The sequence below is a fragment of the Chiloscyllium punctatum genome, chromosome 16, assembly GCF_047496795.1.
Source record: "Chiloscyllium punctatum isolate Juve2018m chromosome 16, sChiPun1.3, whole genome shotgun sequence".
NCBI classification, from domain to species: Eukaryota; Metazoa; Chordata; class Chondrichthyes; order Orectolobiformes; family Hemiscylliidae; genus Chiloscyllium; species Chiloscyllium punctatum.
The window spans coordinates 18935313-18960244 of record NC_092754.1 but is presented as its reverse complement, the minus strand read 5'-3'; the positions used below and the strand labels follow the sequence as shown (position 1 = coordinate 18960244).

Below are 24932 nucleotides of genomic sequence, written 5' to 3'. Positions count from 1 at the left end.
CACCCAGCCCTCTGCTAGATTTTGCACACTCAGCCCTCTGCCCGATATTGCACACCCAGCACTCTGCCTGATATTCGCACACTCAGCCCTCTGCCAGATATCGCACACCCAGCCCTCTGCCCGATAATGCACACCCAGCCCTCTCTCCGATAATGCACACCCAGCCCTCTGCCTGATATCACACACCCAGCCCCCTGCCTGATATTGCACACCCAGCCCTCTGCCAGATGTTGCACACCCAGCCCTCTGCCCGATATTGCACACCCAGCCCTCTGCCCGATATCGCACACCCAGCCCTCTGCCAGATGTTGCACACCCAGCCCTCTGCCAGATGTTGCACACCCAGCCCTCTGCCTGATATCACACACCCAGCCCTCTGCCTGATATCGCACACCCAGCCCTCTGCCCGATATCGCACACCCAGCCCTCTGCCCGATAACGCACACCCAGCCCTCTGCCAGATATCGCACACCCAGCCCTCTGCCGATATCGCACACCCAGCACTCTGCCCGATATTGCACACCCAGCCCTCTGCCCGATATCGCACACCCAGCCCTCTGCCCGATATCGCACACCCAGCCCTCTGCCTGATATCGCACACCCAGCCCTCTGCCAGATGTTGCACACCCAGCCCTCTGCCAGATGTTGCACACCCAGCCCTCTGCCTGATATCACACACCCAGCCCTCTGCCCGATATCGCACACCCAGCCCTCTGCCCGATAACGCACACCCAGCCCTCTGCCAGATATCGCACACCCAGCCCTCTGCCGATATCGCACACCCTGCACTCTGCCCGATATTGCACACCCAGCCCTCTGCCCGATATCGCACACCCAGCCCTCTGCCCGATATCGCACACCCAGCCCTCTGCCTGATATCGCACACCCAGCCCTCTGCTAGATGTTACACACCCAGCCCTCTGCCCGATATTGCACACCCAGCCTTCTGCTAGATGTTGCACACCCAGCCCTCTGCTAGATTTTGCACACTCAGCCCTCTGCCCGATATTGCACACCCAGCACTCTGCCTGATATCGCACACTCAGCCCTCTGCCAGATATCGCACACCCAGCCCTCTGCCCGATAATGCACACCCAGCCCTCTCTCCGATAATGCACACCCAGCCCTCTGCCCGATATCGCACACCCAGCCCTCTGCCCGATATCGCACACCCAGCCCTCTGCCTGATATCGCACACCCAGCCCCCTGCCCGATATCGCACACCCAGCCCCCTGCCTGATATCGCACACCCAGCCCTCTGCCAGATATCGCACACCCAGCCCTCTGCCCGATAATGCACACCCAGCCCTCTGTCCGATAACGCACACCCAGCCCTCTGCCTGATATCGCACACCCAGTCCTCTGCCCGATATCGCACACTCAGCCCTCTGCCAAATATCGCACACTCAGCCCTCTGCCCGATAATGCACACCCAGCCCTCTGTCCGATAACACACACCCAGCCCTCTGCCTGATATCGCACACCCAGCCCTCTGCCTGATATCGCACACCCAGCCCTCTGCCTGATATCGCACACCCAGCCCCCTGCCCGATATCGCACTCCCAGCCCTCTGCCCGATAATGCACACCCAGCCCTCTGTCCGATAACGCACACCCAGCCCTCTGTCCGATAACGCACACCCAGCCCTCTGCCCGATATTGCACACCCAGCCCTCTGCCTGATATCGCACACCCAGTCCTCTGCCCGATATCGCTCACTCAGCCCTCTGCCAGATATCGCACACCCAGCCCTCTGCCCGATATCGCACACCCAGCCCTCTGCCCGATAATGCACACCCAGCCCTCTGTCCGATAACGCACACCCAGCCCTCTGCCCGATAATGCACGCCCAGCCCTCTGTCCGATAACGCACACCCAGCCCTCTGCCTGATATCGCACACCCAGCCCTCTGCCCGATATCGCACACCCAGCCCTCTGCCTGATATCGCACACGCAGCCCTCTGCCCGATAATGCACACCCAGCCCTCTGTCCGATAACGCACACCCAGCCCTCTGCCTGATATCGCACACCCAGCCCTCTGCCTGATATCGCACACCCAGCCCTCTGCCTGATATAGCACACCCAGTCCTCTGCCCGATATCGCACACCCAGCCCTCTGCCCGATAATGCACGCCCAGCCCTCTGTCCGATAACGCACACCCAGCCCTCTGCCAGATATCGCACACCCAGCCCTCTGCCAGATATCGCACACCCAGCCCTCTGCCCGATAATGCACACCCAGCCCTCTGTCCGATAACGCACACCCAGCCCTCTGCCTGATATCGCACACCCAGCCCTCTGCCTGATATCGCACACCCAGCCCCCTGCCCGATATCGCACACCCAGCCCTCTGTCCGATAACGCACACCCAGCCCTCTGCCTGATATCGCACACCCAGCCCTCTGCCTGATATCGCACACCCAGCACTCTGCCCGACATCGCACACCCAGCCCTCTGCCTGATATCGCACACCCAGCCCTCTGCCTGATATCGCTCACCCAGCCCTCTGCCTGATATCGCACACCCAGCACTCTGCCCGATATCGCACACCCAGCCCTCTGCCTGATATCGCACACCCAGCCCTCTGCCCGATATCGCACACGCAGCCCTTTGCCTGATATCGCACACCCAGCCCTTTGCCAGACATTGCATACCCAGCTTCCTGCCAGATATTGCACACTCAACTCCCTGCCAGATATCGCACACCCAGCTCCCTGCCAGATATTGCACACCCAGCCGCCTGCCAGATATTGTACTCCCAGCCTCTGCCAGATATTGCACTCCCAGCCTCTGCCAGATATTACTCACCCAGCCCCCTACCAGATATTGCACATCCTGTCCCTGCCAGATATTGCACACCCAGCCACCTGCCAGATATCGCACTCCCAGCCTCTGCCAGATATTGCATACCAAGCTCCGTGCCAGATATTGCACTCCCAGCCTCTGCCAGATATTGTACTCCCTGCCTCTGCCAGATATTGCAACACCCAGCCCCCTGCCAGAAATTGTACAACCATCCACTGCCTGATATTGTCCTCCTGGCCTGATATCATATATCACACTTTCTGTCAGATACTACACTCCTAATCCCCTGCCAGATAATCAATCCCTGTGAGGTAGCACTCCAAAGCCCTTGCCAGATATTACACACCCAATCCTTGCAAGGTATAACAAATTAGCTGTCAATGAGGCACAACTAAATCACTGAATCATTACTATACAAAAGAAGACCATTCAACCTATAAGTCAGCGCTGACCCTCCTAGAGTCTATTCAAAGGTTGAGTGTTTCAGGCTATTTGAGAATGGAGGATATGATGTCCAGATCCAATTCTGTTTGTATCAGATAAACATTCACATTCAATCATACATATATTTATATTTAATCACACACTCATTCATATTACATTACTCCAGTGTTTCCTTCCCTTCTTCCTCCTCAAACCATAAAAAGAGAGAGGCTGTTAGAAAATTGATTGCAGCTCAGAGACAGCAGGATCTCTACAGCATGCATCGTCAAGAAAGGCCAAGATGGCAGCTGGGAAAGCTTGTGATGTGTGAGACATGTGAAATATAGGAGGTTTTGGATCCACAACTTATCCCGAACAGTCACAGCCACATGAAGTGCCAGTAGGTAGCAATTCTTGAACAACATGTGGCTGATTTGGTGCAGTGGCTCTCCTCATTATGCATCACATGAGAAGGACAGAGGTTTCTGGATCAGTCAGATGAGAGAGTGCTCACTCCAAATTGTGATAAGCTGGCAAAGAGGAGTGCAGAGAGGGGCGAACATTCATCAAAAGGAAAGGAGATGGAAGATCCAGGAAACCAAGGATCCCTTGGAGCTGTCTAACAGGAATGAAATTTTAGATTCTTATTTAATGAGCAATATGAGTATATTGGTGATGGATGACTTGAGCAAAAAACACAGAACAGTGGTGCCCAAGGCTACTTGGTGAAAAGAGAGAGAGGTTAGTAGGCAGATTAGTAGGGCAGTAATAACTAATGACTCACTAATTTGAGGAATAAAAATCTAGTTTGCTGCCAAGGTCATGAGTCCCGTACGTTCTGTTGCCTCCCAGGTGGACGACTTGCAGGATCGGTTTCAGGAGCTGGGGAGTAGATTGGAACATGGGACCTCCATGGCAGTAATCTCAGAAAGACTCCCTGGACCATGAACTTCACCAGTTAGGCAAAGGCAGATCAGGGAGATAAATGTATGGCTTGACAGATGATGTAGAAGGGAGGGGTTTAGATTTTTGGGACATTGGGATCATTTTTTGGTAAAAAAGAGCTGTTCAGAAGAGATGGGCTTAACCCAAGCAGGAAGGAACTGATCTCTAGCTGAGAGAGTAAACAGTATAGTGTAATGGAGATGGATTTAAACTGGGAATGGGTTGAAAATGAGACTAGTTTTGGAAGCAGCAGAGAGGGCAAAAGAGAGAAGATAGTGAATGGGGAAAAGAAAGTGAAGGAAGGCTTGAGTGTTGACAGTGAACATATAAATGGTCACTTTCCAGTGGCCAAGGAAGATATAAGGGCTGGGTTAAAGTATATGTATGTAAATGCACAGAGTATAGTGAACAACATTTGGGAACGGGACATAGCAGCATTGACAGAAATATGGCTCAAGCCTAAATGGGACTGGACAATTAACATCCCGAATTATAAGATTTTTGGTAGAAACAGGGTGGGTGTAACACTCTTGGTCAAATATAGTATTGTTGCCTTTGAATGAGATATAGTTCCTGAATTAGAATCTATATGCTTGGAGGTGAAAAACAGGAAGGGGGCAGTGACTTTGGTGGAGATTTATTACGGACCTCCAAATAGTGGGGAGGAAGGAGAAGAGAGCATTAGTAGGTAATCTGCAGGATAAATAGGATTATTACATCTAGGAGAAAGTGAGGACTGCAGATGCTGGAGATCAGAGCTGAAAATGTGTTGCTGGAAAAGTGCAGCAGGTCAGGCAGCATCCAAGGAGCAGGAGAATCGACGTTTCGGGCAGGAGCCCTATTACATCTGGTGATTTCAATTACCCTGAGGTAGACTGGGAAAATGCTAGAGTGTGGACGTGGAAGGGGAGATGCAAGAGTGCAATGAGAGCAGGAATATTTTCTGGAACTCTACATTTCCAGTCTTACCAGGGAGGGGGTTGTTCTGGATTTGGTCCTAGGAAATGAGGCAGACCAAGTGGAGAACATCAGAGTGGAGGGAGCATTTTGGAAATAGCATAATAAGGTTCAATATTAAGTTGGAAAAGGATAAAACTCATAGAACATAGAATGTAGAACATTACAGCGCAGTACAGGCCTTTTGGCCCTTGATGTTGAGCCAACCTGTGAAGCCAATCTGAAGCCCATCTAACCTATACTATTCCATTCTTATCCATATGCCTGTCCAATGACCATTTAAATGCCCTTAAATTTGGCAAGTCTACTTGCAGCAGTGCATTTCATATCCCTACTACTCTGAGTAAAGAAACTACCTCTGACATCTGTCCTATATCTATCATCCCTCTATTTAAAGCTATGTCCCCTCATGCCAGCCACCATCATCTGAGGAAAAAGGCTCTAACTGCCCACCCTCTCTAACTCTCTGATTATCTTATATGTCTCGATTAAGTCACCTCTCACCCTTCTTCTTTCTAACAAAAACAGCCTCAAGTCCCGCAGCCTTTCCTTGTAAGACCTTCCCTCCATACCAGGCAACATCCTAGTAAATCTCCTCTGAACCCTTTCCAAAGCTTCCACATCCTTCCTATAATTTGGTGACCAGAACTGTATGTAATACTCCAAGAGCAGCCGAACCAGAGTTTTGTGCAGCTGCAGTATGATCTCACGGTTCTGAAACTTAATCCCTCTACCTATAAAAGCTAACACACCGTATGCCTTCTTAATAAACATATTAACATGGGTGGCAACCTTCTCGGATATATGTACATGGACACCGAGTTCTCTCTGCTCATCTGCTAAGAATCTTACCATTACCCCAGTATTCTGCATTCCTGTTACTCCTTCCAAAGTGAATCACCTCACTCTTTTCCGCATTAAACTCCAGTTGCCAACTCACAGCCCAGCTCTGTAGCTTATCTATGTCCCTCTGTAACCTGCAACATCCTTCAGCACTATCCACCTTAGTGTCATATGCAGATTTACTAACCCATCCTTCGATGCCCTCATCCAGGTCATTTATAAAAATGAGAACAGCAGTGGACCCAAACCAGATTCTTATGATACACCACTAGTAACTGAACTCCAGGAATGATTAAGATCCCAGACTGGCAAGGGCCAACTTTAGGGCTCAAAAAGTTGAACTGGAGCAGATGATTGGAAATGCATTTTAATTTTGATGGTTAAAACTGTGGATGAAAAATGAGAGAATTTCAAAGTAAATATGGGGTATCCAAAGCTAGAGTACACTGGATGCACAAGGATATTGGTAAGAAAATAAGTAAGAAAAAGGAATATTAAAATAATAATAGCAATAAAAATCAGGAAGAATATCTCAAATGCAGGAGAAAGGCTAAGGCTGGAATAAAGAAGGCTAAAAGGAGGCATAAGCAAAGAATTACAAGTTGCACTAAAACAAACAATAAAATATTCTTCAAACATATTAATAGTATAAGAATTGTGAAGGATAGACTCGGGTCCAAAAGGAGCAAGCAGAGTACTAATGAATATTTTGTTTCTACCCTTATAAAATTCAAATATGGCAACAATAGCCCAGTTGAAAATGTAGGTGTTGAGCAACTGGGCAATATAATGATAAATAAAAAAGATCTGCTAAAAAGGCTGGCAACACACCAGGTAGACAGGTCATGAGGCCCCGATGGGATACATTTTAGATTGCTGACAGAGGTAAGAGAGCAAATCACGCAGCTGTTGACAAGAAAGTTTTAAGGCACTCTAATGGCAGGACTAGTTCCTGAGAACTGGAGGATTGCAAATGTGACACTATTGTTTCAGAAAGGGCAAAGGATAACTCAGTTAACCATAGACCTGTCAGCTTGACGTCAGTAGAGGGGAAGCTGATGGAGGCCATAATATGGGATAAGGAAAATGGCTTTGTTAAGGGCAGGTCATGTCTGATTTAATTGAGTTCTTTGGTGAGATGACACAGGCAGTGGATAAGGGTAGTGCTGTGAATGTTCTGTATTTGGATTTTCAGAAAACTTTTGATACAGTACCATATGGCAGGTTGGCTAGCAAATTAGAAATGTTTGGGATTAATGGTTCCTTCACAGCATGGATTAGATGAAGAACTCATGCTCAAAACGTCGATTCTCCTGCTCCTCGGATGCTGCCTGACCAACTGTGCTCTTCCAGCACAACACTTTTCAACTCTGATTTACAGCATCTGTAGTCCTCATTTTCTCCGAGCATGGATTAGACATTGGCTAAAAGATAGGAAACAGAGGGTGGGTATAGAAGTGCATTTTTCAGATTGGAGACATGTCGATAATGGTGCTCCCTAAGGATTGGTGTTGGGACTTTTGCTTTTTCTGATTTGTAGAAACGATTTGGAGATGTGTGCTGTGGGAAAGATCTTTAGATTTGTAGGGAGAATAATGAATTGCGAGGATAATGCCGAGTGACTTCAGAAGGGCAATCACAAGTTGATCAAATGGGCAGACATCTGGCAGGTGAATTTCAATGCAGGGAAATGTGAGGTAATGTATTTTGGTAGAAGAAACATAGAGAGACAATACAAGCTAAATGGTACAGCGGCATTCACATGCATAATTCTCTAAAGGTGGCCAGGCCAGTTTAAACAGTTGTAAGGAGAAAGTGAGGACTGCAGATGCTGGAGATCAGAGCTGAAAATGTGTTACTGGAAAAGCACAGCAGGTCAGGCAGCATCCAAGGAGCAGGAGAATCGACATTTCGGGCATGAGCCCTTCTTCAGGAATGAGGAAAGTGTGCCAAGCAGGTTAAGATAAAAGGTAGGGAGGAGGGACTTGGGGGAGGGGCGTTGGGAATGCGATAGGTGGAAGGAGGTTAAGGTGAGGGTAATAGGCTGGAGTGGGGGTGGGAGCTGAGAGGTCAGGAAGAAGATTGCAGGTCAAGAAGGTGGTGCTGAGTTAGAGGGATTTGACTGAGACAAGGTGGGGGAGGGGAAATGAGGAAACTGGAGAAGTCTGAGTTCATCCCTTGTGGTTGGAGGGTTCCTGCGTGGAGGATGAGGCACTCTTCCTCCAACCGTCGTGTTGCTATGGTCTGTCGATGGAGGAGTCCAAGGACCTGTATGTCCTTGGTGGAGTGGGAGGGGGAGTTGAAGGGTGGTTGGGTTGGTTAGTCCGGGTGTCCCAGAGGTGTTCTCTGAAACGTTCCGCAAGTAGGCGGCCTGTCTCCCCAATATAGAGGAGGCCACATCGGGTGCAGCGGATGCAGTAAATGATATGTGTGGTGGTGCAGGTGAGTTTGTGGTGGATATGGAAGGATCCCTTGGGGCCTTGGAGGGAAGGGGGGAGGGGTGGGCGCAAGTTTTGCATTTCTTGCGGTTGCAGGGGAAGGTGCTGAGAGTGGAGGTTGGGTTGGTGGGGAGTGTGGACCTGACGAGGGAGTCACGGAGGGAGTGGTTTTTTCAGAACGCTGATAGGGGAGGGGAGGGAAATATATCCCTGGTGGTGGGGTCCGTTTGGAGGTGGCGGATATGACGACGGATGATATGATGTATATGGAGGTTGGTGGGGTGGTAGGTGAGGACCAGTGGGGTTCTGTCCTGGAAGCTGTTGGAGGGGCGGGGATCAAGGGTGGAGGAGTGGGAAGTGGAGGAGATGTGGTGGACAGCATCGTCGATCACGTCTGGGGGGGATTTGCGGTCTTTGAAGGAGGAGGCCATCTGGGTTGTACGGTTTTGGAACTGGTCCTCGGAGCAGATCAGGTGGAGATAAAGGAATTGGGAATATGGGATGGCGTTTTTACAGGGGGCAGGATGGGAGGAGGTGTAGTCTAGGTAGCTGTGGGAGTCGGTCAGTTTATAGTAAATGTCCGTGTTGATTCAGTCGTCCGAGATAGAAATGGAGAGGTCTAGGAAGGGGAGGGAGGAGTCTGAGACGGTCCAGGTAAATTTGAGGTTGGAGTGGAAGGTGTTAGTAAAGTGGATGAACTGTTCAACCTCCTCATGGGAGCACGAGGCAGCGCCGATACAGTCATCAATGTAGAGGAGGAAAAGGTGGGGGGTGGTGCCAGTGTAACTGCGGAAGAAGGACTGTTCCACATATCCTACAAAGAGGCAGGCATAGCTGGGGCCCATGCGGGTGCCCATGGCTACCCCTTTGGTTTGGAGGAAGTGGGAGGATTGGAAAGAGAAGTTGTTCAGAGTGAGGACCAGATCAGTCAGTTGAAGGATGGTGTCATTGGAAGGGTACTGGTTGGTACTGAGGAAATGAAGAAGCGGAGGGCTTTGAGTCCTCATGACGGGGGATGGAGGTGTATAGGGACTGGACATCCATGGTGATCATTTCCTCATTTCCCCTCCCCCCACCTTATCTCAGTCCCAACCCTCGAACTCAGCACTGCTTTCCTAACCTGCAATCTTCTTCCTGACTTCTCCGCCCCAACCCCCACTCTGGCCTATCACTTTCACCTTAACCTCCTTCCACCTATCGCATTTCCAACGCCCCTCCCCCAAGTCCCTCCTCCCTACCTTTTATCTGAGCCCACTTGGCATACTCTCTTCATTCCTGAAGAAGGGCTCATGCCCGAAACGTTGATTTTCCTGCTCCTTGGATGCTGCCTGACCTGCTGCGCTTTTCCAGCAACACATTTTCAAGTTTAAACAGTTGTTAAGAAGACTTATGGGTTCCTTGGGTTTATAAACAGAGGCATAGAGTATGAAGGAGAGGCAGTGTTGCTACAACACAATAAACCATTGGTCAGATCACAGTTGGAGTATTGTGTTCAGTTCTGTGCACCTTATTTAAGTGAGGATGGTAATGCCCTAGAGAGAGTTCAAAGGAGATTGACTAAATGATACGAGGATTGAAGGATTTTAGATACGAGGAAAGATTAGAGAGATTGGGTTTATTCTCCTTAAAGCAGAGAAGTTTTGGAGGTGACTTTATTGAGGTCGTCAAAATTATGAATTTTGACAGAGTAAAGAAGATTATTCTGTTTCCATTAATCGGTATATCAGTAACTAGGGGTCACAATTTCAAGATTATCACCAAGAGAGCTATGAGTGAAATGAGGGGCAACTTCTTTCATCAGAGAGTTGTTAGGATTTGGAATGCGCTGCCTGTGAGAGTGATGGAGGGGGATTCCATAGGAGGTTTCAAAAAAGAGAGCTGGATAAATATTTGAAACTGATGAAGTTAGAGAGCTACAAAGGCTGGAGAGTGGGTCTAGCTGGGTAACGCTTTGGGGAGCTGGTGGAGACACGATTGGTCAAATGGGTCCCTTCTTTACACACACTCAATCACATAAGCACATACAATCGCTCAGACACTCATTCTATTACATGTGCACTCATATTCTATCACACATTATTTTTATTCATTCACAGGATGTGAACATTGCTGGCTGGCCACCATTTATTGCCTCTCCCCAGTTTAGAATTATAGAACCATAATGATCTATAACACAGAAAGAGGGCCTTCAGCCCATTGAATCCACACTAATCAAAAGCAACCACCTAACTATTCTAATGCCATTTTCCAGCAACCACATGTCTTGGCATCGCAAGCGTACATCCAAATACTCTGCAAGTGTTCTAAGGGTTTCTGCCTCCATCACCTCCAGGCAATGAGTTCCAGATTCCCACCACACTTTGGGCAATAAAGCTTTTTATTTGAAGGGGATACAGTGATAGTAATCCTGAAAAACAGGAAAAGTATAGGCCAGTTAGCCTGACATCTGTCACTGGGAAAACATTAGAGACCACCAAAGAACCCAAGAGCAGAACATCCAGAAATGCACAACATCTTCCCTCAAGAAGGTGGTGATGAGTTGCTTTCTTAAACCATTGCAGTCCATGTGCTGTGGGTTAATCCACAATGCTCTTAAGGAGGGAATTCCAGAATTTAACTACAGTAATATATTTCCCAGTCAGGATAATGAGTGGCTTGGAAGGAAACCTGCAAGTGGTGGTGTTCCATGTATCTGCCGCTCTTGTCCTTCCACATGGAAGTGATTGTGGGTTTGGAAGATGCTTTGGTGAATTTCTGTAGTGCATCTTATAGATAGTAGACACTGCTGCTACAGGGTATCGGTGGTGGAGGGAGTGGATGCTTGGTGATTTGGTACCAATTGGGTGGACTGCTTTGTCCCAAGCTGCTGGAGTGTTGTTGGAGATGCGCCCAAACAGGCAAGTGGGGAGTATTCCATCACACTGACTTGTGTTTGTTGACGATGCACAATCTTTAGGGAGTCAGGAGGTGAGTTACTTGCCATAGTATTCCTAGAGTCTGACCTGCTCTGTGTTTATGTGGCGGTCCATTTGATTTCTGGTTAATGGTAACCCCAAGGATTTTGATGGTGAGGGATTCCGTGATGGTAACACCATTGGACATCCAGGGACACTGATTAGATTGTTTCTTATTGGTGATGGTCATAGCCTGACATTTGTGTGGCACATATGTTACTGGCCATATATCAGCCCAAGACCGAACTTGTTGAATTTGAAGATTGACTTTGATGAAGCAGCTGTAGATGGTTGGGCCAAGGACTCCTTCAGAGATGTCCTGGAGCTGAGGTGACTGACCAACAACCACAACTATATTCCTATCTGCCAGGTATGATTCCAACCAATGAGAGTGTGTCCCCTGATTCCCAGTGATAGGTTTTGGTCTCAGATTAGATTCCCTACAGTGTGGAAACAGACCCTTTGGCCCAACAAGTCCACATTGACCCTCCAAAGGGTAACCCACCCAACCCATTTCCCTCTGACTAATGCACCTAACACTATGGGCAATTTAGAATGATCAATTCACCTAACCTGCACATCTTTGGACTGTGGGAGGAAACCAGAGCACCCGGAGGAAACCCACACAGACACGGGGAGAATGTTCAAACTCCACACAGACAGTCACCCAAGGCTGGAATCAAACCTGGATCCCTGATGCTGTGAGGCAGCAGTGCTAACCACTGAGCCACCGTGCCACCCCCTAATGAAGCCACACTTAGTCAAATATGGCCTGATGTTAAAGAATGTCACTCCCACCTCATCTCTAGAATTCAACCATTTTGACCATGTTTGAACCAAGGTTGTAATGAGATCAGGAGCTGAATTGCCCCGGGGGCATCCGAACTGGGCATCACTGAGCAGGTTATTGTTGAGCAGGTGCTGCTTGATAGTACCATTGATCACTTTATCACTTTACTGATGATCGAGAGTAGACTGAAGGCATGGTTATTGGCTAGGTTGGATTTGTCTTGCTTTGTGTGCATAGGATATAACTGACACTTTTCCATGTTGTCAGGTAGATGCCAGTATTTTAATGATACTGGAAGAGCTTGGCTACAGGGGTGGCAAGTTCTGGAGTACAAGTCTTCTGTACAATTGCCAGAGTGTTGGCAGGGCCCATAGCCTTTGCAATATCCAGTGCCTCTAACCATTTCTTGATATCACGTGTAATGAATCAAATTGGTTGAAGACTGGTATCTGTAATGCTGGGGACCACTAGAAGAGGCCACAAAGGATCATCCACTCGACACTTTAGGCTGAGAATTGTTGTGAATGCTTTAGCCTTATCTTTTGCACTGATGTCCATCATTGAGGATAGGGGTATTGGTGGAGCCTCCTCCTCCAGTAATTTGTTTAATTGTCCACCATCCTTCACCACTGGATGTGGCAGGGCTGCAGGCTTAGATCTGATCTGATGGTTGTAAGTTTGCTTGCTTCACTCTATGTACTACTTGCTGCTTATGCTGTTTGGCATTTAAGTAATTCCGTCTGGTAACTTCACCATGTTGACATCTCATATTGAGTTATGCCTGGTGCTGCTCCTGTTATTCCCTCCAGCACTCCTCATTGAACCAGAGTTGATCCCATGGCTTGATGGTAATGGTTGAGTGGGAGATATGTCAAGCCATGAGGTTGCAGATTGTGCTGGAGTACAACTTTATTGCTGTTGATGGCCCACTGCACCTCATGGGTGCCCAGTCTTGATTTGCTGCATTTGGTTGAAGTCTGTCCCACATAGCATAGTGGTAGTGCCACACAGCACGATAGAAGTCATTCTCAATGTGAAGTCATTCTCAATGGACTTCATCTCCATGAGGACTATGCGGTAGTCACTCTTACCAATACTGTCATGGAAAAATGCATCTGCAGCTGGCAGTTTGATAAGGTTGAGGCAAAGTATGTTTTTTTTCCTCTTGTTGGTTCCCTCACCATCTGCCACAGACCCAGTATAGCAGCTCAGTCAGTAGTGCTACTGCTGAGCCACTCTTGATGGACATTGAAATCCCCCACATGGAGTGCATTTTGAGCCCTTGTCCCCCAAGTGTTGTTCAACATGGATGAGTATTGATTCATCAGCTGAGGGAGAATACTACGTGGTAATCAGTGGGAGGACTTTGCAGGGTTGACAGGGCAGTTTCTGCTGTTGTCTTTTCTGGTGCCTAGGTTGAAACCAGGTGATTTGTCCGGTTTCATTTCTTTGTTGAGATTTTCTAACAATTGATACAACTGAGTGCTTGCTCGGTCATTTCAGATGGCAATTGATTGTCAACCACATTGCTGTTGGTCTGGAATCACATGTAAGCTAGACCAGATGAGAATGGCAGATTTCCTTCCCTGACATTTAGTGAATCAGATGTGTTTTTCCAACAATCAGCAATGGTTTCATGGTCATCAGTAGATTCCTAATGTCATATATTTTTCATTGATTTCAAACCAGGGTCCCCAGAACATTAGCTGAGTTTCTGGATTAATAGTCTACCTATCGCATCTCCATATGCACTCACTTTTGATCACACACACATCCAAATTCAAGCACACAGATGCATTCATACTCAGTGGTACACACTGATATTCAATCACACACACACTCAATTACACACATCCAACCACACACACAAACTCAATCACACTCACATTCAATTACACACACACTCAATTGCACATATTAATATTCAATTACACACACATACTCACATTCAATCATACACAGTCATATTGAATCATACACATTCCATCACACACATACATTCAATCACATATTGATTATCACTGGATGATGAATCCAGAAACCCCGATAATGTTCTGGGGATCCATGCTCAAATCCTGGCATGGCAACTGATTGAATTTGAACTAATAAATATCTGGAATTAGGTGTCTAATCAATGATTGTCAGGTAAAACTCATCTGGTTCACTAATGCCCTTGAGGGAAAGTAACTGTCATCCTTATCTGGTCTGATCTACATGTGACTCCAGACCCACAGCAAAGTGATTGACATTTAACTGCCTTCTGAGTAATTAGGGATGGGTAATAAATGCTGGCGTGGCCAGGGATGCCCACATCCTGTGAATAAACAAAATACAAAGACACTCGCATTCAATTACACCCCTACACACACATGCACGCACACAGTCAATCTCAGATATACACACTCTCACGCATTCAATTACACGCACACACGTACACAGTTTCCAGTGGGGACACAAGATAATGATCAGGACCCTAGTTAATTTTCTCCTCCCCACTGCAGGAGATAGAGACACTGATATCATCGCCCTGCTCACTGCCCCAAATGAGATTGAGCACGCTGGTATTTTTGATCTCCGTGCTAAATCCATCAGGATCATTGACAACATTCTCAGCTCATTGAATGTGTCTGGACTGTGAGTGGAATTTGGTGTGGATAGCAGCAGTGAGGTTGATGTCTGCTCAGGGAATAGTGATACACAGAAAGAAAACACTGGGTTACAAAAAGATGAATGGGAATGCCAGTGTCTCAGCACTGGCACCAATGGGTAAAGTAATCTAATATATCTGTAAATCATCAAAAGGACTACGGGTGCAGACACTCACATATCTGAACACACACCCAGACACAAGGTTCAATGCAGATGAAATTTAATTCTATCCAAGCTCGTTTAAAAGTTCTGCTTACTTTTTGGGGCGTTGGTATTTAAGGTTCATAGAATTATACAGTGCAGGAGGTGACTGTCTGTCCCATTATCCTGATGTTGACCCTCTGAAAAGACATCCCTTTAGGCCCATCCTAAATAAGATGGAGTAGCAGAGGAATGCGGAGTGGGTCGGTAAGTACAATTGTAAACATCATTAAACGTGCAGGTTTCATGCAATGGTCAATTACATAAGTGAGTGGGATTCATTTCTAGAAGAATAAAACTGATAACAGAAAAGTTATGTTAAATGTTTCTTGAACTGTGGTTGGATCACTCTTTGATTACTATGAACAGTTCTGGTCTCTATAGTACTAAAAGGTACAGAAGCACTGGAAAAGGTGCAAAACATGATTTACTAGAGTGATACCAAAACTGAGAGCTTAGATCTATTAGATAATATTGAACAGGTTGGGACTCTTTGCTCTAAATAAACAGAAAGTGGAAGGTTAATCTGGTAGAGGTATTTAATTTGATAAAACAGTTTGATAGGTTAGAGAAAGAGAAGATATTTCCACTTGCTGGTGAGACCAGAATAAGGGGCCATAAATGGAAACTAGTTACCTATAAATTAAATCATGAATTCAAGGGGAAACCTCTTTATTCACAGTGATACACAACTACCTCATGGAGTTTTTGAGGTTAATACCAAAAATGCAATTAAGAGCAAGTTAAATAAATTCATGAAGAAGAAAGGAATAGAAGGATATATTGATGGGTTGAGAGGAAGTAAGGCAGAAGAAGATTTGCCTGGAACATAAACACCAGTATTGATTTAATGGGCCGAAAAGCCTAATTTCATTGTTGCAAGTTCCATGCAATATTCCCAGCTGCACTTTCCCAAGTAGGAAAGTGACAAGACAAAGGTGTAGACATTAATTCCAAGACCAGCAGAAATAACTTCATCAAGTCCTGCTTATGTCTGTCTGTGGTATGCACCTGTGTGAGTGTGTGCGTGTGTGTGTATGTGTGCGTGCATGTGTGTGCGCGTGCGTGTGTGCGTGCATCTGTCTCTGTCTGTCTGAATGTATGTGTGTGTTTGTCTATTAATGTCTGAATGTGTCACTGTGTCTGTGTGTGTGTTGTGTGGGGTGGATAGGGAGGGGAACTCAGAACAAATTAAAATCAACAAGTTCTGGCGCAGATGAAGGGGCCCTGGAATACTTGTGTAAGTCCCATCATTGAATTGTCCCTGGACTCAGCTGCAAACTGTTAACCCTTTGATTCTTGGTAGCTGGTACTTTATGTCATCGGTGGTGAGGGAGGGGGTTGGAGGGGAAGGAAAGTTAGTGATGATATGTAAGGTTGCATCAGTTCCAACCTGCTTACACCCATGTACATCCAGACCGACTCCCTGACCAAACGAGACGCCTGGCTCTGCTTCTGTAACTGCCAAACCAAGCTCGTGCTGAGAAGGGGTTAAAAGCTAAGCCTGGTTACCAGTGCAGAAAAATTTCACAGCGTCATTTTAAACTTTCATTTCCCAACCTCCTCCACACCGACAACTCCCCCGACCCTCAAATAAAAAGCAAAAAACAAATCAATGGAAAGGCTGTAAATGTGAAAGGGGTCTCGGAGCCAGTCATAATGACAGCCTGTCTTAGCCACTAGGCCTGAAGAGCAGGTACCTTTGTTATGCCTCAAACAGCCTTAGACCCTGTGATCCCACCCCCTGCTGCTTAATGTTTTAATATTCAGCCAGCACCTTCCTTCACAGAGCACCACATCGAGTAAATATGTCAGCGTTTATAGATATCACATTGGGTTGCACGGGTTTGTCAGTGCTGTATTCACTCACTAATGGACCCCTAAGGTGCAGGCCGCAGAGCGCTGAAAGGGTCCTCAGGCCTCTGTTTTGTCCTAGGTGAGACAAAAAAATCAGAGTGCACACAGCACACATGACAAGAGCTATTAAAAGCCAAATGGTGCCAGGTTTTTGTGTGCTAAAAGGGAGGAGGTCCAACTGCTCAGTTGAAGGCCCTGATTCCCCATCCTTCAAAAGAAACTATTATCAACACAAAAAATAAAAGACTCGAGTGTTTTCATTCACTTCAACTAGAAAAACAATTTATACTGCTCCTTGTGGTTTTTTTTTAAATGCCGATGATTTCTGAAGTGATTTTTACTGTCTAAAACTAGGACTTTGTTTCACTGTTAGTTTCTGCAAGTTTGTGTGCCGGGTTAATACAGAATTTTTCAGACACACCACTTTTTCCTCACTAACATTAGTTCGAAAATAATGAACAAGAAAGCCTGCAGATTCCACACCAATTCATGTACCTCTCTGTGCTGACTTTCTGCTTGTCTGCCTCTCTCTGTACCTGACCTGCTTCTCGAACTCTCTCCTTCTGTCTTGCTGCCTCTTTCTCTGTATCCACATCTCTATCTTTGAATCTCTGTATCTGTCTCCTGTGTCTCGATCTTTTTTATTCTGTCTCCTATTTTTACCTCTATGTCTGTCTGTACCTATCACTTTCTGTTTGTTTATATGGCTCTGTCCATTTGTTTCTGTTCTTTTCTCTCTCCCTGTCCCTCTCATTATATCTTTCTTTCCCTCAGTCTGCCTCTGCCACACTCTCTTTCTCTCTATCTGTCTGCATCCACCTCCTTCTGTCCACTCCTACCCAGGCCCCCTGGCTGTATCCTGCAGCAATGAATATGGAGTGAAGGCCTTTAATAGATTTCACAGATGTGGCGAGGGGCTGACTGAGGCCCCATTAGCTCTGGGCCTGCCGTAAGGTCAGACACTGGTAAAGATAAAGGGTTTGAAGATGTGAAAGGAAAGCAGAGCCTGAGTTTGATGGACATTTCATCTGTTGCTGTACAGACTGGAGTGAGAGGGTAATGGTGTCAGCTCCATCATCTGCCCACCCTGCATATACTTAACTCCCTTTCCCCCTAACTTGGTTTCTCCATTTTTATTCTCCAGTTTTATGCCCAAAGCTGCCTCACTCCCCCAGGACACGAGTCACCCTCTAATTTCTTCAACATACATGATGGTGAGCTCTAATCAGGCATTCAACCACGAAGGGCATCATAGCTGAGACTGATCCCCTTCAGCCCAACTTCCACAGATTGGATAGGGATCCAAAACTGGAAACACTACTCGGCTAGTTCAGGCCGGATAAAGTATCGCTAACCAATGAGATAGCTGACCCACTTACAGCAGCACAGTGATGGGTTTCCTGGTTAGGTACAGGGTAGTACAGAGAATATGAAAGGTGACAGTTCACTCCTTCTGTCTGCAGAACGTCACTGAGTAGAAACATAAATTGTTGAGCTGGGATGCAGTGTGAAGTCAGTGGGGGGGGTCAGTCATGTGGGCTATATCATATGGCTATACTATAAACACCACCTCATTTTAGTTCTGTTGATAGATTAACATGCTATCTACAGTGAGCAGGCCATTTGACAAACACGTTTCTTGCTGCCTTACTTCATGCCCCCCCCCAACATCTTTCATCCTTTCTGCTTTAACTGTTTCTCTAGCTTCCCCATAACTGTGTCTACGTGATTCACCTCGACTACTTCACATTGCAGCAAGTTCCATATTCTCCTCACCATCACAGTAACCAGGTTACTGCTGAATTTCCTCTTTCATTTCTTCTATCTATAGCCTCTAGTACTGGTGTCACCCCCCAAGTGGAAACATCTTCCTCACATCTACCCAATCAACTCCTTTCATCATCATAAAGACTTCAATCAGGTCACCCTGGCAGTTTTGAGAGACTGTCCAATCTTCCCTGCTGGTATCTCTGGTTGCTGTTGGGCTTACTCTCTCAGTTCTGACATTATCTACTAAATTATTGTTTAACTTTCTTCAGTGTCTCTAAATCCTGGTTCTGGCATGGCAATGGAACTACTGATATCTCTTGATTGAGTAGCAGGACTAGTAGTTCATCTGAAGACATCTATTTTGTTCTCCCACCCAAGATGAGTTTCCACTGCAGTGATGTTGACCTGAAACAGAGAGCTTCTCATCATCTAGACTGTCATCCCTCTGTGGCCTCTTTTTCCCAATGAGATCCTCATGAGTGCACCTTGAACTGAGAAGCATTGATCAGAATGGCACTGAGCTATTCCATGGCCCCACCCCACCGACTCTGATCCCCTCACAGCTCCACCACTGGGTTCTCATTTGGTCCGCATCCCAATTGAGGGCTTAAACATAAAAATCTAGCTGATGTTCCTCTGTGATACTGAGGGAGTACTCCACTGTTGGAAGTTCTGTCTTTCCTTTCAGATGTGATGTCAAACCGAGTCTCTGTCTGATATCTCCGATGAAATAGTTCCATCGATATCCAAAGTACAGCAGCAAATGAGGACTGCAGATGCTGGAGCCCAGAGTTCAGAATGTGTTGCTGGAAAAGCACAGCAGGTCAGGCAGCATCCGAGGAGCAGAAGAATCCACGTTTCGGGTAAGAGCCGGGCTCCTTGGATGCTGCCTGACCTGATGTGCTTTTCCAGCACCCCACTCTCAAGTATTTCAAAGTACAGCGGAGATACCTCTGGTAGAAAAGGAGAGACTTAGTGGGTCTGACAGCATCAGTGCAGGGAGAAGCATAGAAGGATCATGGCACCTGAAACGTTACTGATTCCTCTTCACAGATGCTGCCAGACCTGCTGAGCATTTCCAGCAATTTCTGTTTTTGTTTCTGATTTACAGCATCCGCAGTTCTTTCGGTTTTTATGAAACATGGTTAATATTTTGAATCCAATGTAACCCTTCTCCGAAATCTGGGGTTTTGAGGAAGTAATTTTGGGCTTGTAACATTATCACCGGCTTTCTCCCCAACGATTTTATGAGACCTGCTGAGTTTCTCCAGCACGTTCCTTTTTTTTATTTTCACAACTCCAGTGTTTTTTTTTGCTTTTGTGTTCTCTCTGCTGGATGTTTATCCCTCAACGCCCCTAACACATTGTGTACAGCCAGTTTCCACAGTCGCAAAGTGACGGCTACTTTGAAACAGCAACTGGGCTTCAAACTTAATTCCTTCCGAAGCACTCCTGGGGCAGCCTGCGGTCTGGAAAGGCGCTATATAAATGCAAGTCTTCAAGAGCAGGGTTTTGTGCGCCCCTGAGCACAGGAACGGCACCAGCTGTGAAACCTGAGACACTGTCTCGGGGTGGGGCGGGGGAAGAGCCTGGGACAGCGAGCAAGTTAAGGCCAGAGCTTGTTGTAGTCACCCTGAGAGAACAAAACCCGACTCAGGGATGATGTTACGGTGGGGTGGGCTCTTGTGTAATTTGGTTTCATTAATGCACCCACATGTCTCCAGCCGTCCCCAACTCCCTCTCCAAGCTGAAGCAGCATCTTTCAGTTCTTGAGTAGTCCCTGAGTGGGTGTTAATGACCGGTTTCACCTAATCCCTTAACACCTTGTTTAATTAAACTTCACGGCCGATCGCTGATTCGCTCCGTCTCTTGGTCCCAATTTCCGCACACCACACCCCCCCCAACTCCACTCCCACCCTCCCCCCCCCCCCAATTTACCAAAAGATGTATTTTTCCCTAATCCTAACCGCAGCAAAACTCCTTCAGCAAAGACATCCCTCTAATGATGCTTGGTCTTGTTTGGATTTATTATTGGAGAATGTGCCCCGGCTGCTTGACTTCTACTCACTAATTTACACATTTGTTCATGGTAGACTGCTTCACAAAGCTGCAATTTTTCCACTCTCACAGCCTCACAAATGACCACATCACACCTGCAAACATTGTTTACAGCTTCCTCGCCACTCTCAAATTGAATTTGAAGGACGGTTACATTTTAAGCCCTTTGCTTATATCTTTTAGTCTAATCCTCCAGGCTCTAACCCCTTTGCCTCCTCGCTTCTAATTTTCATTTCGCTTCCTTTGGCAAGTAACAGAGGGATCTGATCCTTGGCGACTTCCAGCTGTTTTCCGAAGAAATGTCAAAGGGGAACAGGAACCGAACTTGCAAATTTACCCTGGTAGCCGCTCAGAGCGGGGTATTGCGAGTTTACACGGGGGCAGATCAGCAGCAACAATCAACATGAGCTGGGAGGTGCTGTCGCCTCCTGGTGGCGGGTTCTGTAGAAGCAAGTTCACGTTTGGACTTCAGGACAAGGGAGTTTCAGGCTAAGAGGATTCATGGACTTGCCTCTAACTGGTTGGGGGAATGTAGTCTGACATTGTGGGCGCTTTTAAATTAATCGGAGGAAGAGAGAGACGCATTGGGAAGGCTTCAAGTGAGAGATGTGCATTTTCTCTTAATTCATGCTCAATTTGTTATTTCTGGTAAGTTTAATTTTACAATGTGTGTGATAGAGTACAATGTTACTGTCTGGCATGTGTAGCTATTTCAGAATACTAAACTGAGGGATGTGTGTTACGGTGAAAATTATATGTGTTATCCTGGGGGTGCATGTTATATCAGTGTGCTACTGTGAAGGGTGCATATTACATAGTGTGTTAGTGTGAAGGGTGTATGTTATATCAGTGTGCTACAATGAGGGGTGTGTGTTATATCAGATTATTACAGTAAAGTGTGTACATCAGTGTGTTATGGTGAGGGGTGTGTGTTATATCACAATGTTTAAGTGAAGGGTATGTGTTATACAGATAACATTATGGTGATGGGAAGGCTTGATGTGTTGCCAGTTCTTAATTAGTGCTCTCTGTCAGTTTAGCAGTTGACGAGCCCCCAGGTTAGGGAGGGGGACATCAGCCAAGGTTCCCTCTTTCGATCATTATCCAGAAACTCCTGTGGGGAGTTCTATGTGTCTTGGATGTGGACAGGCGTGGTGGGATGGTTGTGATGCCTCACTTGGTCAAATAACCTGCTGATATTGACTTGCCTTTGCCACACCAGGAGCACTGGCAGCTACAGGGGCCAAGTGTTCCCCAGTAACCCACCAGGGTACAGCATAGTCCAGAGAGGATACACTCGGGAGAAAGAATCAGAGGAATACGTGGCTCATCATTGCTGCACAACCCTTCATCACAACTTGTTGATGTGGTAAAGCCTCCAGCATCACCCTGATGGTGAGGCTGAGAAATGTTAACAGGCAGTGACTGGTCTGCACAGGAGCCCGACAGCAACCAATCCATGACATTAATAAATACTCTTCATTATTCGAGAAGGGCTGGATCTGACATTTACCCCATCAGGGTTTCATTCAACCAGTCTAACCTTTGTAGAATTGTAGAAAGAAAATATTGCTTAATGTACATATTTGTTGGAGAGACAGACAGCATTTTAATGATTCTGTTTAATGAGATGTGACTCTACTTAGATTGTAATCCCCCGAAGGTTTGATGTACTCAAAGATTCCAGATTCAGACTGTCCAGTAGGAGAAACTGAGGACTGCAGACGCTGGAGATCAGAGTCTAGAGTGTGTTGCTGGAGAGGCACAGCAGGTCAGGCAGCATCCGAGGAGCAAGAGAATCGACATTTCGGGCAAAAGTCCATTTTATTCCTGATGAAGGGCTTTTGCCTGAAACGTCGATTTTGAAGCTCCTTGGATGCTGCCTGAACTGCTGTGCTCTTCCAGCACCACTAATCCAGAATCAGACTGTCCAGTCCAGACTGAATTTAGCTGATCTCAGCTGGGCAATGGTAAAGGCTACAATCCCCATTAGCCCCTTCCTGTTGCCAATCTGGAATATGCCCCAGATTTGTACCCTGAGGTCAGGATCTGGTTCACGTGTGATTCACCCTATAGTCTGCTGGTGTTTTCCAACAGCCATCACATTGGATCAGAGTGAGGCTCCATCGAGGGGATGGCTTTTGTGGAAACAGCAAGAGTTGGTTCAAACTAGATGCTTTACACTGGATCATGGGCATTGATCAATCACAGGGTCATTTGTACTGGATTCCTCAAACTGGCTCCTTCATCCTAGCTGTTTTCTAGTGGATCCTTCACTCTGGATCATTCAGACTGGGTCCGGTAGTGGCTTGGGTTTGAGATTTGGCTTAGAACAGCTTGACTGCGTCAGTAACAATTGTTCATGAGACACTGGTTACTGTCACATCAATCAGACTTGCTTTGGAACTAGGAAACACTGCCATGGTATCAATATTGTGCCATGTAAATAGTATGTATTGTATCTATGGTATGGGAAGGAAGGGGTGAAGTTTCCCCTCACACTATACCTGATTTACAAGGAAATTACCTGATATTTTACTATTGCCCACGTTGGTCCTTCCATGAGAGGTCATGGGAAGATAGTCATACTGTGCCTTCAAGAGGAGTTTCTATCTATCTATCTATCTCTGATTAGAAACACCATAGATTGGACTGTCCCGCAATCTAACCCTGGCCCTGTCTGTGGCCCATCTTATTTTGGTCGGGTCCCTAGACACCCTCCGGGAAGAAGTTGCCTACGTCATTCTTTGAACCCCATACAATCCTGACTGTTTCCTTTTACTCCTCAACAGGCAATCGCTTGGATGATGGGGCCTCGGATGTGGAATCGGAGCCTGATCTCCCACTGAAACGAAAGCAACGTCGCAGTCGCACCACGTTTACTGCAGAGCAGCTGGAGGAGTTGGAGAAAGCCTTTGAGAGGACCCACTACCCGGATATCTACACCAGAGAGGAGTTAGCCCAGAGGACCAAACTCACAGAGGCACGAGTCCAGGTGAGTTCACCAAGTAACACCATGTTGTGTCTAGAGTCTACAGCACAGTGATAAGGCATTCAATCCAATAGGTCTTTTATACTTTAGGGGGCCTGCTGCATCAGCATATCTTACTACCTTTTTCAACTCACCAAAGTAGATTGAGGGAAGATTTAGATGGAGGTAGATTTAGGACAGGTTTAAAAATTGGTGACTGTTCCCAGTAGCTGATGTTATAAGGACCAGGGAACACAAATTTAGGATTTTGAGAAGAGATGCAGGGGGATCTTACATGTACACTGTTAGTGGTAATAACCTGCAACCCACTACCTACAAAGGGGATGGAAGTGGAGTTCTTCAATGACTTTAAAGGACATTGGGTGGATACTGAAGGAAGTAAAATACTTATAAGAGTCCTGGGATAGAGCAGGGAATAGAACTGACAGGATTGCTCTACAGTCAGCTGACATGGACTCAATGGGCTGAATGAAGGGCTTTTGCCCGAAACGTCGATTTCGAAGCTCCTTGGATGCTGCCTGAACTGCTGTGCTCTTCCAGCACCACTAATTCAGAATCTGGTTTCCAGCATCTGCAGTTATTGTTTTTACCTCAATGGGCTGAATGGCTTCCTCTGTATCATAATTACTCTATTTTCCTAAAAGAAGAGAAACCACAGCACTTTCAACGTCATTGACACAGGGAGAGATACTATATTGACTACTGAGAGGTGCTGACGTTTTCCAACTGATCTACTTCAAACTGCATTGCTCTGTTTCCTACGACAATGTTAGTTCTTACAAGACTAAACATTATTACTCAGTCTCAGCAAGGCTGGAAAGTCTGTTAGAGTAAGGACTTTGATATTGCTGGAAAAAAAAAGACACACTTCCTTAAACCTTTTTGCCTTGCACTCATCAGGGCAATTCACAAGATTATCAATTTAAGGGGGAAAAAAAACCCCAACGTTCCTTCCACATGCGAGGAAAATGTTGATTAGTTGTCAAGTGGAGTCTGATTAGAAGAGACAATGCCATGGATAATGTGTCCGTTTACAATGATTGACAATGAACGTCCAGGCATGGTTTAAATTTCAAACCAGGCAAGTTAACTCTGATTAGTCAAGGCATTGTCCTGAGAAATGAACCAATGAGTCATTATTACCTGTTTTGCTGAGTTTGGCCTCATGGCTTACTCTGTCTGTGTATAAATGGGCTTTCCAAGACCCTCAAAATCTCTTCAATAACCCTGATATAGAGGCCTTCCATTCT

The 24932-nt window shown here is 46.5% G+C and overlaps 1 protein-coding gene across 7 annotated transcripts in view; it reads left to right on the top strand.

The window, feature by feature from the left end:
• LOC140487011 (paired box protein Pax-7) overlaps positions 1 to 24932 on the top strand; it is a 159558-nt gene that overhangs the window by 63286 nt on the left and 71340 nt on the right. For all 7 annotated transcript variants that reach the window (XM_072586367.1, XM_072586370.1, XM_072586366.1 and 4 more), the window contains one exon: positions 23483 to 23685. In XM_072586367.1, the coding sequence (XP_072442468.1) occupies positions 23483 to 23685 (203 nt within the window). The remainder of the gene's footprint in view (positions 1 to 23482; positions 23686 to 24932) is intronic.